We start from the raw sequence: 12,393 nt of genomic DNA, 5'->3' as shown, positions 1-12,393 counted from the left end.
TAAAATCTCATCAAAATAATGGAGTTTGTTTAATTTTCATTAAGTTTGAAATGTTTATTGTAAAACATCAATAAAATATTTTAAATTTTCTCAAATTTCAATAAATAAATATAATTAAAAAAAATTTAAATTTTTTTTTAATATATTTGATAACTAAATTCTTAAAGTTTTTGAATCTGTAAGTTTAAACATATAATTTTTTTAAAAAATATTCTTACTTTTAAATATTTATTTAATTAAAATAAATTAATTTTATTTATTTATTTTATATAAATATTTTTAATAAAAAAAGAAAAATTATCTTTCTTTTAACTTTTCCAATGATTTATTTTCAAACCTCAGGAAAATACTCACTTTTTCAAACTTTTGACTAAAAAACCCATTAGTGTTTCTCCTCCTCCACAGTAGCTACTTTCCCTCTTCCATCTTAGAGCTACTTCTCATCCTCTACCACAGAGCTTCTCCTTCTCCACCACGGACTTGTTTCTCCTCCTCCACCACGGACCTGCTTTTGCTGCTTCGTCATGGTAATTGGTTTCTTCTTCCTCTTCTCAGTACATATTCTCTCTCTCACGCCCCTATACGCTCCACCACCATTGTTCTCTCCGGCGAACGCAACACCACTGTCATCACCATCGATTTTGCTCTTTTTTTCATTATCCTTTCTCTATTTCCATTGTCGATTTCTTCAGTTGGCATTGAATTTTCTGAGTTGCTCATGTCGTGTTTGCAAATGCTTATTTGAATTAGTAGTTGAAGCATAAACCCTAAACTTGACCGAAATAAAAATGAATTGGTGTTTTCTTTGGGTTTGCTTGTGAATTAAATTAGGTTATTTTTGGTAAGGATCCATTTAACTAAACTTTGGTGCTGCGAAGAGAGTTGTTGAATTGGTTGGGAAGAGGCCTTATTTTGCAGAAGAAGAAAGGTGGTGAATTGATCAATGATTCAAGGTTTTATATATCACTGATTAGAATGATTATTGTTGGGTTCTAAATTTTGTAGAAGAAGAATGAGAATGGATTAATCAATGATACAAGGTTTTAAATTGCAATCGCATATTCAGATTATTGTGAGCCAGTTAGCTACCGACTCACAAGAGTTGTGGTATAATATGGAATGGTAACGGTTTTCTTTGGTTTGGTATTTTTTTTACCTGGTATAGACAGAACTTCCTAAGTTCTAATTAAATTTTGCGAGCTGAACCACGAGGTGAAAGTGCTTTGGTTGGTTTGTACTTGCTCTTTTATATGTTGCTAAATAAAGAGTAAACATGTATGGTTCTTTCAAGCTGTATATCATGTTATTATTGTCCTAGTCATTTGATATGGTTGGATGAGTGTGCATAGTCTGTTTGATTTCTTTGTAGAGGGTGTTTCTTCTTTCTTAGAAGATTTTTTTTGGGTTTTTTTAAACTTCGTGTAGTTTGTTTTCTATTCTGTTTTTGAAGGCTAGATAAATGCTAGGAGGAAAATTTGTGTTTTGATTAGGATGCGAAAGAAAAGCAGTCAATCATGTTAAATTTACCATGTTTCATGTTTTATGTTTAGGAGGTGTAAAGGCATCTCTTTCTGCATAGAAATGTCCTTTAGACAATATAAGATGGAGACCTGTGTGTGCTAATTAGAAACTGTGTCAGTTTCCATTAAGAAAGCAATTTTGTTGATATTATTACAAACTGGTTGCTGAATGTTGCAAGATACATTACTACTAACTAATGGTGAGCTAGACACAGTTGTTGAAGCTTTGAGCACAACAAGTTCTCACATTCAGTAAGTGGTTTGGAATTTTGCCAATCCATTACCCTTTTGCTATTTGAACTAATTTTTTTATCGTTGAAAAGTTGAATATGCTTAAATCCATTTGGATGGGTTCAAGTCGAGATTGGTGACATTCCTTTTGCTGTGATTTAAACATTTAACTTTGTTATAACCCATTTGCTGTGATTTAAACATGTCCTATACATTAGATACCTTCCCTTCAGCATTGTTAACTGTACCAATCAGGTCATCGGGTGTGATGACATGGATAGTAAGTGACTATGTGGGGCGTGCTTAGCGGGACACGTGGACAAGAGAAAGATGAATGGTCAAGAAGTTAACATGGCCGCCGTTTGTGGAAGTGGCTTTTTACAGTGTACATAGTCGGTTGTCGCCAGGTTTCCGTATGATCGCCGTGTTAGATGATGGAAGATCAGGTGGTCAGGAGTCGCCACAAGAGGCACATCGTCGGATTTCCCAGTAAACTTAGTTGAAGCTGTTGGAGGTTCAGGCGAGTAAGTTCAAGCGTGTAAGTTCAGTAGAGATGATTGTTACGTCAGCATGAAGCGTGGAGGTTAAGTGATTTGGCGGAAACAGCTTGCTCATCGATGACGGGATTCCCAGAGTGGACATTCGTCGATGGCGAGGTTTCCTCAGCTAGAACATGCATGGCGTGGCAAAGAGGAAGGTGTCACTTGCGACAAGCGATATCACAGAGACGGTGTACTTTGTTGCATCCGATACTCGCCTTGTCGGGTGGTGTTCCAGAGCGCGTTACGTGCTAGGTTACACCTTGAATAGGAGACTTGGCCGCACAACTGGATGCTACATAGAAATGACGCTCAAGTTATCCCAGCCCAGATGATGACACATGTAAGGTTGGGTACTACCAGTTACCCCAGCCCAGATGATGACACGTGCAGGGTTGGATGCGAGCCACGCGTCCAAAGCGTAACTGCCTGGAGAGAGAAAAAACCTAGGTATAAAGGTAAACTTAACAGAATTTGCAGAGGGACGTTGATTACGGCTCATTATTTTTTGGTTGAGAGCACTTGAGTACGGTTCTACAGCACTTAGTTTTCTCTCAGTGTTTGGGTGTTCCTGTTACTGACTTGAGCGTCGGAGCGCCACCAGCCGCAGAGGCGCCATACTGTGTTTTCAGGTTCTCAGGGAGACAATCTGTAGCGTGGACTTGAAACGCACGTGGTGTTAAAGCTGGTGAGGAAAGATCGTGACGAGGCATTGTTCTTGCGCTTGGTTAATCGGCAGGATCATCTGGCGCCCACCGTGGGGTCGTGTAAAAGGTGATTCCCAACCACAGTTCGGGTTTATTGAAGTTTTGGTGATTTCTGTTCGACTGCTTGCTGTCGTAGTCGGTTTTCCGGAGTTTCACCGTTTGCTTGGGGTTCTAATCAGTAAAGTGGAGTTTCTATGAATTGTTGGGGTTTCTATCAATTGATTGCTGGATCAATCGTCTCTCTGTAGTTTGTTCGAAGAGTTCGCAATCTTGTTCTGATTCGGAGTGTTTGTGATTACGATTTTGGTGTGATTTCTTGAAGTTTGTTGAGAAAGGATGAGGACAACGCGATCCAGTTCAGTCGCGCCATCAACCGAAGAGGACGCTGTATCTATGGCGCAGGTGATGGAAATGATGAGGACGTTGCAGGAGAACGTGGCTGCATCACGTTCTGAACAAGAGAGAATGCACGAGGCACTAGTGGCCTCACAGGCTAGAAATGAAGAGCTTAACAGAGTCAATGAAGAGTTACGTAAAGCTCTCCAGGGACAGAAGGAGCATGCGACTGGGGACAAATCTGCACCCCCGTCCCCACCGCGTAATTTTCCAATGCCGTTTTCTCAGGAGATCATGGACACGGTGGTCCCTGCAAATGCGGTATCGGTGAAAGCATCTTTCACCGGGGTGGAGGATCCTGAGGCTCATCTCACGACGTTTCACACGCAGATGATGCTCTCAGGCGGTTCGGATGCAGTCTACTGCAAGGTGTTCATGAGTACTCTCAGTGGAACAGCGCTGGAGTGGTTCGTCAGTCTGCCTACCGGCCACATTACCACCTTCCAGCAGTTCTCCAAGATGTTCGTCGAGCAGTACATAGTAAACAAGGCACCGTCGTTGGTGTCTTACGATCTGTTCGATGTGAGGCAATATCAAAGGGAGTCTCTGAAGGATTTTTTGAACAGATTCGGGGCTCAGAGTGTCCGCTTGCCAGGTAAGGATGAAGATATGTTTGTGCATGCCTTCAAAAAGGGCGTGTTGCCTGGACCGTTTAGTGAATCGCTGATCAGGAGCCACCCCGCCACGTTCGCTGAAATCCGGCGACGTGTCGTGGCCTACATCGCCGCTGAAAGCGAAGTCTCCGAGAAGAGAGGGAATGTGACTGCAGCTAAGCCACGCGCTCAGACGAGGATTCAGTCGCAGAGGGTGATGGAGGCGGCGGCAGGGAAGAAGGATCAAAGGATGCATCATCCTTATGATCCAAAGAAGAGCAAGGGGAAGGGGCCAGGGTGGCCTAGAGAGTCTAATCGACCGCCAAGGTACGAGTTTGTGATGGGATTGGCTGACCTGATCGCCATTCCGAACATTGCTGCCAGGCTCAAAGTACCTGAGAAGACAACGGATAAGGTGTTGGGGCCAAAACCGGACGCGTGGTGTGAGTTCCACAAGAGCTTTGGCCACTACATCAATTCGTGCTTGGCTTTGGGATACCAACTCGCCGAGTTGGTCAAGTGTGGGTTCTTGAAAGACTATTTGCTGGAGAAGTAAACGGGGCAATCGTCAGGTTCACAACCGGCGAGCAGTGAGGGACAGCAGCATGAAGTACCCATTCACGGCGAGATCCACAATATAGCTGGCGGATTCTCGGGTGGTGGGTGTACTGCATCACAGTGGAAGAAATATGCAAGGTCCGTGATGTCAGTAGAGGCTTTTGAGAATCACTCGCCCGATGTGGACATCACGTTCACCAAAGAAGATCTTAGGGATGTTGTGCCCCATACAACGATCCCATTGTAATCTCGCTCGTTACGGCGGGGAGGATGGTTCATCGGGTGTTGGTTGATCAAGGAAGCTCGGCAAACTGAGGCCATATGGGGGCTGCTTTGGAAAAGTTACAATTATCCCCCGACCAACTGAGGCCATATGGGGGCTGCTTATACGGTTTTGTTGGTGATCAAGTGGAGGTCAGGGGGTACATTGAGTTAAGAACGACGTTCACAGATGGGGTGGCCTCGCGCACAGAGAAGATTAGGTACCTTGTTGTGAATGCTCCTTCGGCATATAATATCCTGTTGGGAAGGCCAACACTCAACAGGATAGGAGCTGTGCCTTCTACGAGGCACATGAAGGTCAAGTTACCTTCAATGGAGGGGGTGGTTATCACCATCCGCTCTGATCAAAAGGAGGCAAAGAAGTGCTATGAAAACAACCTCAAGAACAAGAGATCAGTGTGTCATGTAACCACAACGCCGCCCCCTGGTGTGGAGCCTAAACAGGAAAATCGGCGAGTTGTGGACACAGCATTTGAGGTGGCCACTGAAAGGGATGTGGTGATGGTGGATGTTGAGGCGAGGTGCGAGAACGCCGCTCAGGTTGAGGAAGAGAAGGACTCCCCGGAAGTCGCCAGGGAGTCAGGAATCGCGAGAGCGCTAATCACCAGTGAGAAGAGGCCTCAGCCGGTCGAGGATTGGCTTGAGAAGAAGATTGGCGGCAGAACATTTAAGCTGGGGAAGACTTTAGATGGCGAGACACAAGACCAGATCGTCAAGGTAATAAATAGGCATCTGGACACGTTTGCATGGTCTGCTTCATACATTCCGGGAATTGACCCTGATTTCTTGTGTCATCGCCTAGCGATGGATCCTCAAGTCAAACCAATCCGACAAAGAAGAAGAAAGTTTAACGAAGAAAAGAGACAGGCGATCAGGGACGAGACGCAGAAACTCCTTGCGGCAGGTCATATGAGGGAGATTCAATACCCGGAATGGCTCGCCAATGTCGTTCTGGTCAAGAAGAGTAATGGGAAATGGCGGATGTGCGTTGATTTTACAGATTTAAATAAAGCCTATCCAAAGGATTCTTATCCTTTGCCAAGTATAGATGCCCTGGTGGATAGTGCCTCAGGGTGTAAATTGCTCAGTTTCTTGGACGCCTTCTTGGGATATAACCAGATTAAGATGGACCCGATGGATGAGGAAAAGACTGCTTTCATGACAGAAAGGTCATCCTATTGCTACAAGGTGATGCCCTTTGGGCTGAAGAATGCGGGAGCCACATACCAGAGGCTAATGGATAAGGTGCTTGCGCCTATGCTTTGGAGGAATGTGCAAGCATATGTCGACGATATGGTCGTGACATCTCTAGAAAGGAGCAGACACGTTACTGATCTGGAAGAGTTGTTCGTTACATAGCCAAGTACAAGCTGAAGTTGAATCCCGAGAAGTGCATTTTCGGCGTGGAGGCAGGGAAGTTTCTGGGATTTCTTTTGACTGAGAGGGGAATCGAGGAAAATCCCGACAACTGTGCCGCCATTTTGGCGATAAGGAGTCCTGTCACCGTAAAGGAGGTGCAACAGCTTACAGGCCGGATGGCCGCCCTGTCTCGATTCGTATCTGCCAGTGGGGAGAAAGGCCACCCGTATTTCCAATGTCTGAAGAGGAATAATAGGTTTGTCTGGACGAGGGAATGTGAAGAAGCTTTTGTGAAGCTCAAAGAGTATTTGGCGAGCCCGCCGGTTTTGTGCAAACCTCAAATGGGAACGCCCCTCAGGTTGTATTTTGCCATAACTGAGAAGGCGATAAGCGCGGTACTTGTCCAGGATCAAGATCAAGTCCAAAAACCTTTTTTTTTTGTTAGTAAGGTGTTGCAGGGCCCAGAAGCGAGATATCAAGCCTTAGAGAAAGCAGCGCTGGCGGTTGTGTTTTGGGCGAGGAGGTTGCGTCATTACTTCCAGAGCTTTACAGTGTTAGTAATGACTGACTTACCCATCCAGAAGGTTTTGAAGAAACCGGATGTAGCTGGAAGGATGGTAAAATGGGCAGTGGAGTTGTCGGAATTCGATATTAAGTATGAGCCCCGAGGACCAATCAAAGGGCAAATCTTCGCTGACTTTGTGGTCGAGCTCTCTTCTGAAACAGCGCAGAGTGCTGGGGATGATTTTCGTTGGGTGCTCTCAGTGCATGGGTCGTCTAACTAGCAGGGTAGCGGAGCTGGAGTTATTTTGGAAGGGCCCAACGATGTGTTGATAGAACAATTTCTGAGGTTTGCTTTCAAAGCCATCAATAATCAAGCAGAGTATGAGGCTTTGATCGCCGGAATTTTGTTGGCGAAGGAAATGGGAGCAAAGGTGTTGGTGGCCAAGAGTGACTCGTTAGTGGTCACTGGGCAGGTAACTGGCGAGTTTCAGGTCAAAGATCCGCAAATGGCGGCTTACCGGGAGTATGTGCAAGAGTTAAAGCGGTCTTTTGCTTTGTTTGAAGTGGTACACGTGCCAAGGGAGCAGAATGCCCAATCTGACTTGCTAGCCAAGCTCGCCAGTTCGGGAAAGGGGGGCAGGCAGAGGACCGTCATACAAGAAACTTTGAAGACACCTCGAGCATTTGTGGTAGATCACCAGGTTCTTCAAATTTGCAAATCGATGGAAGGGATGGCGAGGAGTCATAGATCCTTGACTCAGGAGACTTTGAGGATGCCGAGAGTTAGAGCACATCCAGTGGGAGAGGTAAAGATGATGCAAGTTTGTGTTATCCATGAGCCAGATACGTGGATAACGCCATACTAGCGCTACATGGCGGATGGCGTGCTCCCACTGGACCCGATGGAAGCTAGAAAGATAAAGAAGAACTCCAGCAGGTTCACCCTCGTTGATGGCGAGTTGTATAGGTTTGGGTTTACACATCCCCTTTTAGTATGTGTACACGGAGAGAAGTGCACAAGAATTATGGCTGAGCTCCATGAGGGGATTTGTGGGAGTCACATCGGGGGTCGAACTTTGGCAACAAGAACTCTCCGTGCAGGTTATTATTGGCCCACAATGAAGGAAGATTGCCAGAAATATGCCTAGTGTTGCAAGCAATGCCAACAGCACGCCGATTGGCACAAGGCGCCTCCAGAAGAGCTAAAGTCAATTTACAGCCCCTGGCCATTCCATACGTGGGGAATCGATATTCTGGGACCCTTTCCATTGGCGATCAGGCAAATGAAGTAGTTGGTTGTGGCGATCGAGTACTTCACGAAGTGGATTGAAGCAGAACCAGTAGCCTAGATCATCGCGCACAAGATTCAGAGTTTCGTGTGGAAGAATATTGTGTGTCGGTTTGGTGTGCCTAAGCGTTTGGTATCAGATAATGGGACTCAATTTGCAAGTCACCTGTTGAAGAAGCTGTGTGGCGATGCGGGAATACAGCAGGTGTTTGCTTCTGTGGAGCACCCACAAACGAATGGGCAAGTGGAGTCAGCCAATCGGGTTTTGTTGAGAGGCTTGAAGAGGAGGTTAGAGAAGGCCAAGGGGTCTTGGGCTGAAGAAGTTCCCCGTATAGTGTGGGCATATCATACCACCGAGCAATCAGGAACCCATGAAACCCCATTTAGTTTGGTGTATGGGTGTGATGCAATGATTCCAGTTGAAATCCAGAAAAGCTCGCCGAGATTCCAGAACTTTGTGGCGGAAGACTCGAACGAAGAAAGGAGAATGAATTTGGATTTGCTGGATGAAGTCAGGGAGGAAGCACGGGCGAAGGCTGAAGCAGTGAAGAGAAGAGTTGAACGCAGGTACAACTCTAGAATAAAACCAAGGCGATTCAGAGATGGCGATCTGGTGATGAGGAAGGCCCACCAGTATGAGATGGAGAACAAATTGTCGCCGAAGTGGGCAAGACCATTCAGAATAACCGAAGCACTTGGAAACGGTGCCTACCGCTTGGAGACGTTGGAAGGAGGGGCGATTCCTCGTACTTGGAACGCCACCCATCTCAAGTTTTATTACAGTTAAAGCATTGTAAGTAGTGACTAACTTGAACAGTTTAAAGCAGTTTCAGTTAAAACAGTTTTTCAAGGGGGCACTCTTTTTTCCCTAAGGAGGGTTTTTAACGAGGCCACCCAATAAAGAAGGTTTCGAAGTTTATCAAAGTTTCCAAGTTCATTAAGTTTGCATGCTTATCGTTTTTAAGTTTTCGGAAAAGAGACCTTGTCGCCCTTGTGTAATTTAAGGCAACGGTGAACTCAGATCGCATGCATTCAGTACAAAGTTTTAAAGTATAATGTTTTAAATCCTCATCGCCATCTGGCGATCGGAGGCACAAGCATAAAGTTTTTAAGTTCTCATCGCCATCTGGCGATCGGAGGAACAAGTATAAAGTTTTTAAGTCCTCATCGCCACCTGGCGATCGGAGGCACAAGTATAAAGTTTTTAAGTCCTCATCGCCATCTGGCGATAGGATTAAAAAGTCCTCCTCGCCTTGAGCGGGTGCAGGCGAGAAAAGATTAAAAAAGACCTCCTCGCCTTGAGCGAATACAGGCAAGAATCTTGGCGTAAGCAAATCGAGGCAAGTTTGAAAGTCCCCAGTGCATCCAGGGGAGGAGGAGATGTAACCCCTGGGCAAGTTGAGGCACCAGGAAAAGTCCTTCTCACCCTCGAGTGAGTTCAGGCAAGATAAAACTGAAAAGTCAGGGGTGCTAATGATCTTAAGTATGGGGAAGGAAGGTTGATGGAAAATGCCTTTTCCCTCAAGTGAAACATCAATATTGACCTAGCAAGACCAGTTAAAAAAGAAGTTAAAGGATGGTTGGGGAAGGTTCGCAAAGGACACCTCACCACCTAGATCATTGTTCTAAAACTCAGGGAGGTAGAGAAGGATCCGAAAGGCGGCTCTACCCCCATATGAGGGAACAATGATTTAAGTTATCTCAGGTTAAAGACTCAGGGAAGGTAGAGGGAGATCCAAAAAGCAGCTCTCCTCCCAGTTGAGCAAAGATGAAGTCATAAAAAGAAAATGACATCGCCAAAAGACTATGGCTTTGAGATTGAGATAGTAAGAAGATTACACGGCAAGAACTAGATCAGCGAAGTTTTAGGCGATGACATAGAAATACACATGTCACTTGGCAGATCAGGCAAGCAATATTTCGGATACTAAGATTGACCCACGCCTACTGCCCAGTAAGTGATTTCATGTTAAATGTTATTGCTATAGACTAACAGTTTGTTCAGGTTAAGTCGATTTCTAGAGAATTAAGCATCAATTTGTGCTAAGTTAATTGGGTTCAGTAAAAACTAGCCAGTCACATGAGATGATCGCACAACAGATAAAGTTAGAGTATATATATATATATATATATATATATATATATAAGCAGTTTGAACGGAATGAAAGTTATTACAGATAAACCAAAGTTAAATACAAGAGTTTTCAAAATGATAAAATTGAAGTGGCAAATGGGAGCAGTTAAGTTGAAGGCATGATCTTGCCATCCACCACTTCATTGTACACTGAAAACTTAGAGAGGTCGAGATCAGGGAATTCGCAAGCAAACTGCTCCAAAGCAGCCCCAAAGCCTGAGGTAAGAACCTGGGCAGCCTCAAGTTCAAGCTCGTCGATCTTCTTCTTGAACCCACTGTTCTCCTCACGCACTTGGGCAAGCTCTGCGGTAGTTTCGCTCAGTTCTTTAGATTTCTTGTCCCGATCTGCTTCGACCTGCCCCAGAAGGGTTTCTCTCTCAGTTGATCTCTTCTCCAGTTTGGCCATCTTGGCCTCGTCAGCTTTTTGGGCTTCCTCCAGCTCAGCTATTTTGGCCCTCATAAGAACGAGCTTGCTCTCTAATTCAACAGCGTCTTGAAGTTTGGCGTGCAGTTTCTGGCGCAATTCAGCTTTATCCTTGCGCAAACTTCGAAGCTCATCGTTGAGAGCATTTTCCACCCACGAGAACTCTAGCCCTTGCATCAGCATGTCACATTTGAGTTTATCAGCTTCGGCTCTCGCGGTGCTCGCCTCCTCCTGATGAATGCGGTTGTCAATTTCGAACTAGCTCAGGGAATCCTTCAGACCTTCACCGACGACTAGAGGAAGGTTCTCGACAACCATGGCATTTAGGCGCGCGGTGAAGGACTTCAGAGCTTCCTGGAGAGGGGCTGGAAGAGCTGGAGTTGGAGGAGGTGTTGAAGGTTGATTCTCGCCACCACCTTTACAAGGTTGGATGGCGAGGGGAATCTCGTGGCGTGGTGGTGAGGCAGGTAGCTCCTGCTGCAGGTTGAGGGGAAGCTTTCGTATCTGCAAGTTGTTCATGTGTAGCTCCAGCAGCTGAGGCGTTTGAAGGGAGAACATCCCCAACAGACTCGAAGGGCGTGGAGGCGCTGGGGGGTTCTCGGCGTAGTTGAGGCTGGTGCCTTCAGCTGCTGGTGGCTCAGCTATAGTTATCCTCTTTCTCTTACAGACTAGTCCGTCTTTGGTGCTTTCGTCTTCCTCTTCCTCCGACACCACCCTGGGGGTCTTCCTCTTAGCCCTTTTTGGTGGCAGCTTCTTTCGCTCAGGGGCAGGAAGAGAGAGACAGTGGATGGACCAATCTGTGGAGATTTGCCTTGGGCAGCGGCGGCTTCTGCTACAGAGTTGGGAATGGTTTGGGTGCCCGCCGCCAGATTATGAAGTTTGGCAATGGAGCGCAGCCTAGCCATCTTTTCTTTCCTCAACATTGTATCTGCATAAAGAAACCAATGATCATAAACCAGTCCAATTCAAGCTATTGATGATACACAAGAAAATAAGCAGGGTGAGCTAATGCATGGACTAACTAGACAAGACTACATGCAAATCAGAATGACACAAGCAACATCAATATAAAAGATAGGGCGATGCGAACTCAGGGAAAGGAAAACTCGGAGATGAGGGGAAGACAAACCTATATGAAAGTCCAGTTGACTTTCATGGAATTCGCAGGCGATGATGGAGGAGGTGGCCAGGGTTACGTTGGAGGAGGCAACTCCTTTCCAGAAGTTGCATAGATCCTTGTCGAGCTCCCCCATCTTTTCTGGACCTCTCGCCCTCCTGAAGTTGTCTTTAGACTCCTTCTTTCCCTTGTTCACCCAGTACAAGGGAAATCCGTCGAGGAGGGTGGGGTCATGGTCGTTGCAGCAAACGCGTACAAACTTGCCTTTCCAGTCTTTGTAGGATTGTTGGAAGATGGAGAGGATGGACCTCCCAGAAACCCCGTTGAGGCTGACCCATAGACGATTACCTGGGTTCTTGGCCTTGAACAAGAAAAGGAACACGTCCACGGAGGTCGGGTGCCCCAGGTGCGCGCAAATGATTTGGTACGCCCTGACGAATGCCCAGCTGTTGGGATGAAGCTGGGCGGGGGCTATGTCGAGCTCGGTCAAGAGCTCCCTCTCGAAGCGAGTGAAGGGGAAACAGAGCTTGACCTTCTTGAACATGGTGGCATAGACGAAGCAGAAGGGTTCGCCATTGCTCCCCTGGTCGTTCGTGCAGATGGGTTCTCCAGGGGGACAAGGATGAACGGTCACCTTGTCATCATGCTCCTTGCTAAAGGAAAGGTGAGCTTTATCACCTTTCTTGAGGCGAAGGATGTCGATGTCGATGTTGATGGAAGAAGTCTCACCCAGCAAAGCTG

The 12,393-nt window shown here is 46.0% G+C and overlaps 2 protein-coding genes across 2 annotated transcripts; one reads left to right on the top strand and one right to left on the bottom strand.

Moving 5' to 3' along the window:
- Positions 1-3,390: 3,390 nt before the first annotated feature.
- LOC137838705 (uncharacterized) lies at positions 3,391-4,542 on the top strand. The gene has a single exon (XM_068647935.1). It carries the CDS (start codon positions 3,391-3,393, stop codon positions 4,540-4,542), a length of 1,152 nt encoding a protein of 383 aa, XP_068504036.1.
- A 5,675-nt stretch (positions 4,543-10,217) lies between these two features.
- LOC137838703 (uncharacterized) lies at positions 10,218-10,718 on the bottom strand. The gene has a single exon (XM_068647934.1). The coding sequence runs from the start codon at positions 10,716-10,718 to the stop codon at positions 10,218-10,220; it is 501 nt and encodes a 166-aa protein (XP_068504035.1).
- Positions 10,719-12,393: the final 1,675 nt, after the last annotated feature.

This window comes from Phaseolus vulgaris, chromosome 4 (genome assembly GCF_000499845.2).
Source record: "Phaseolus vulgaris cultivar G19833 chromosome 4, P. vulgaris v2.0, whole genome shotgun sequence".
In the NCBI taxonomy this organism is placed as follows: domain Eukaryota; kingdom Viridiplantae; phylum Streptophyta; class Magnoliopsida; order Fabales; family Fabaceae; genus Phaseolus; species Phaseolus vulgaris.
This window is presented reverse-complemented; position numbering and strand designations above follow the sequence as displayed.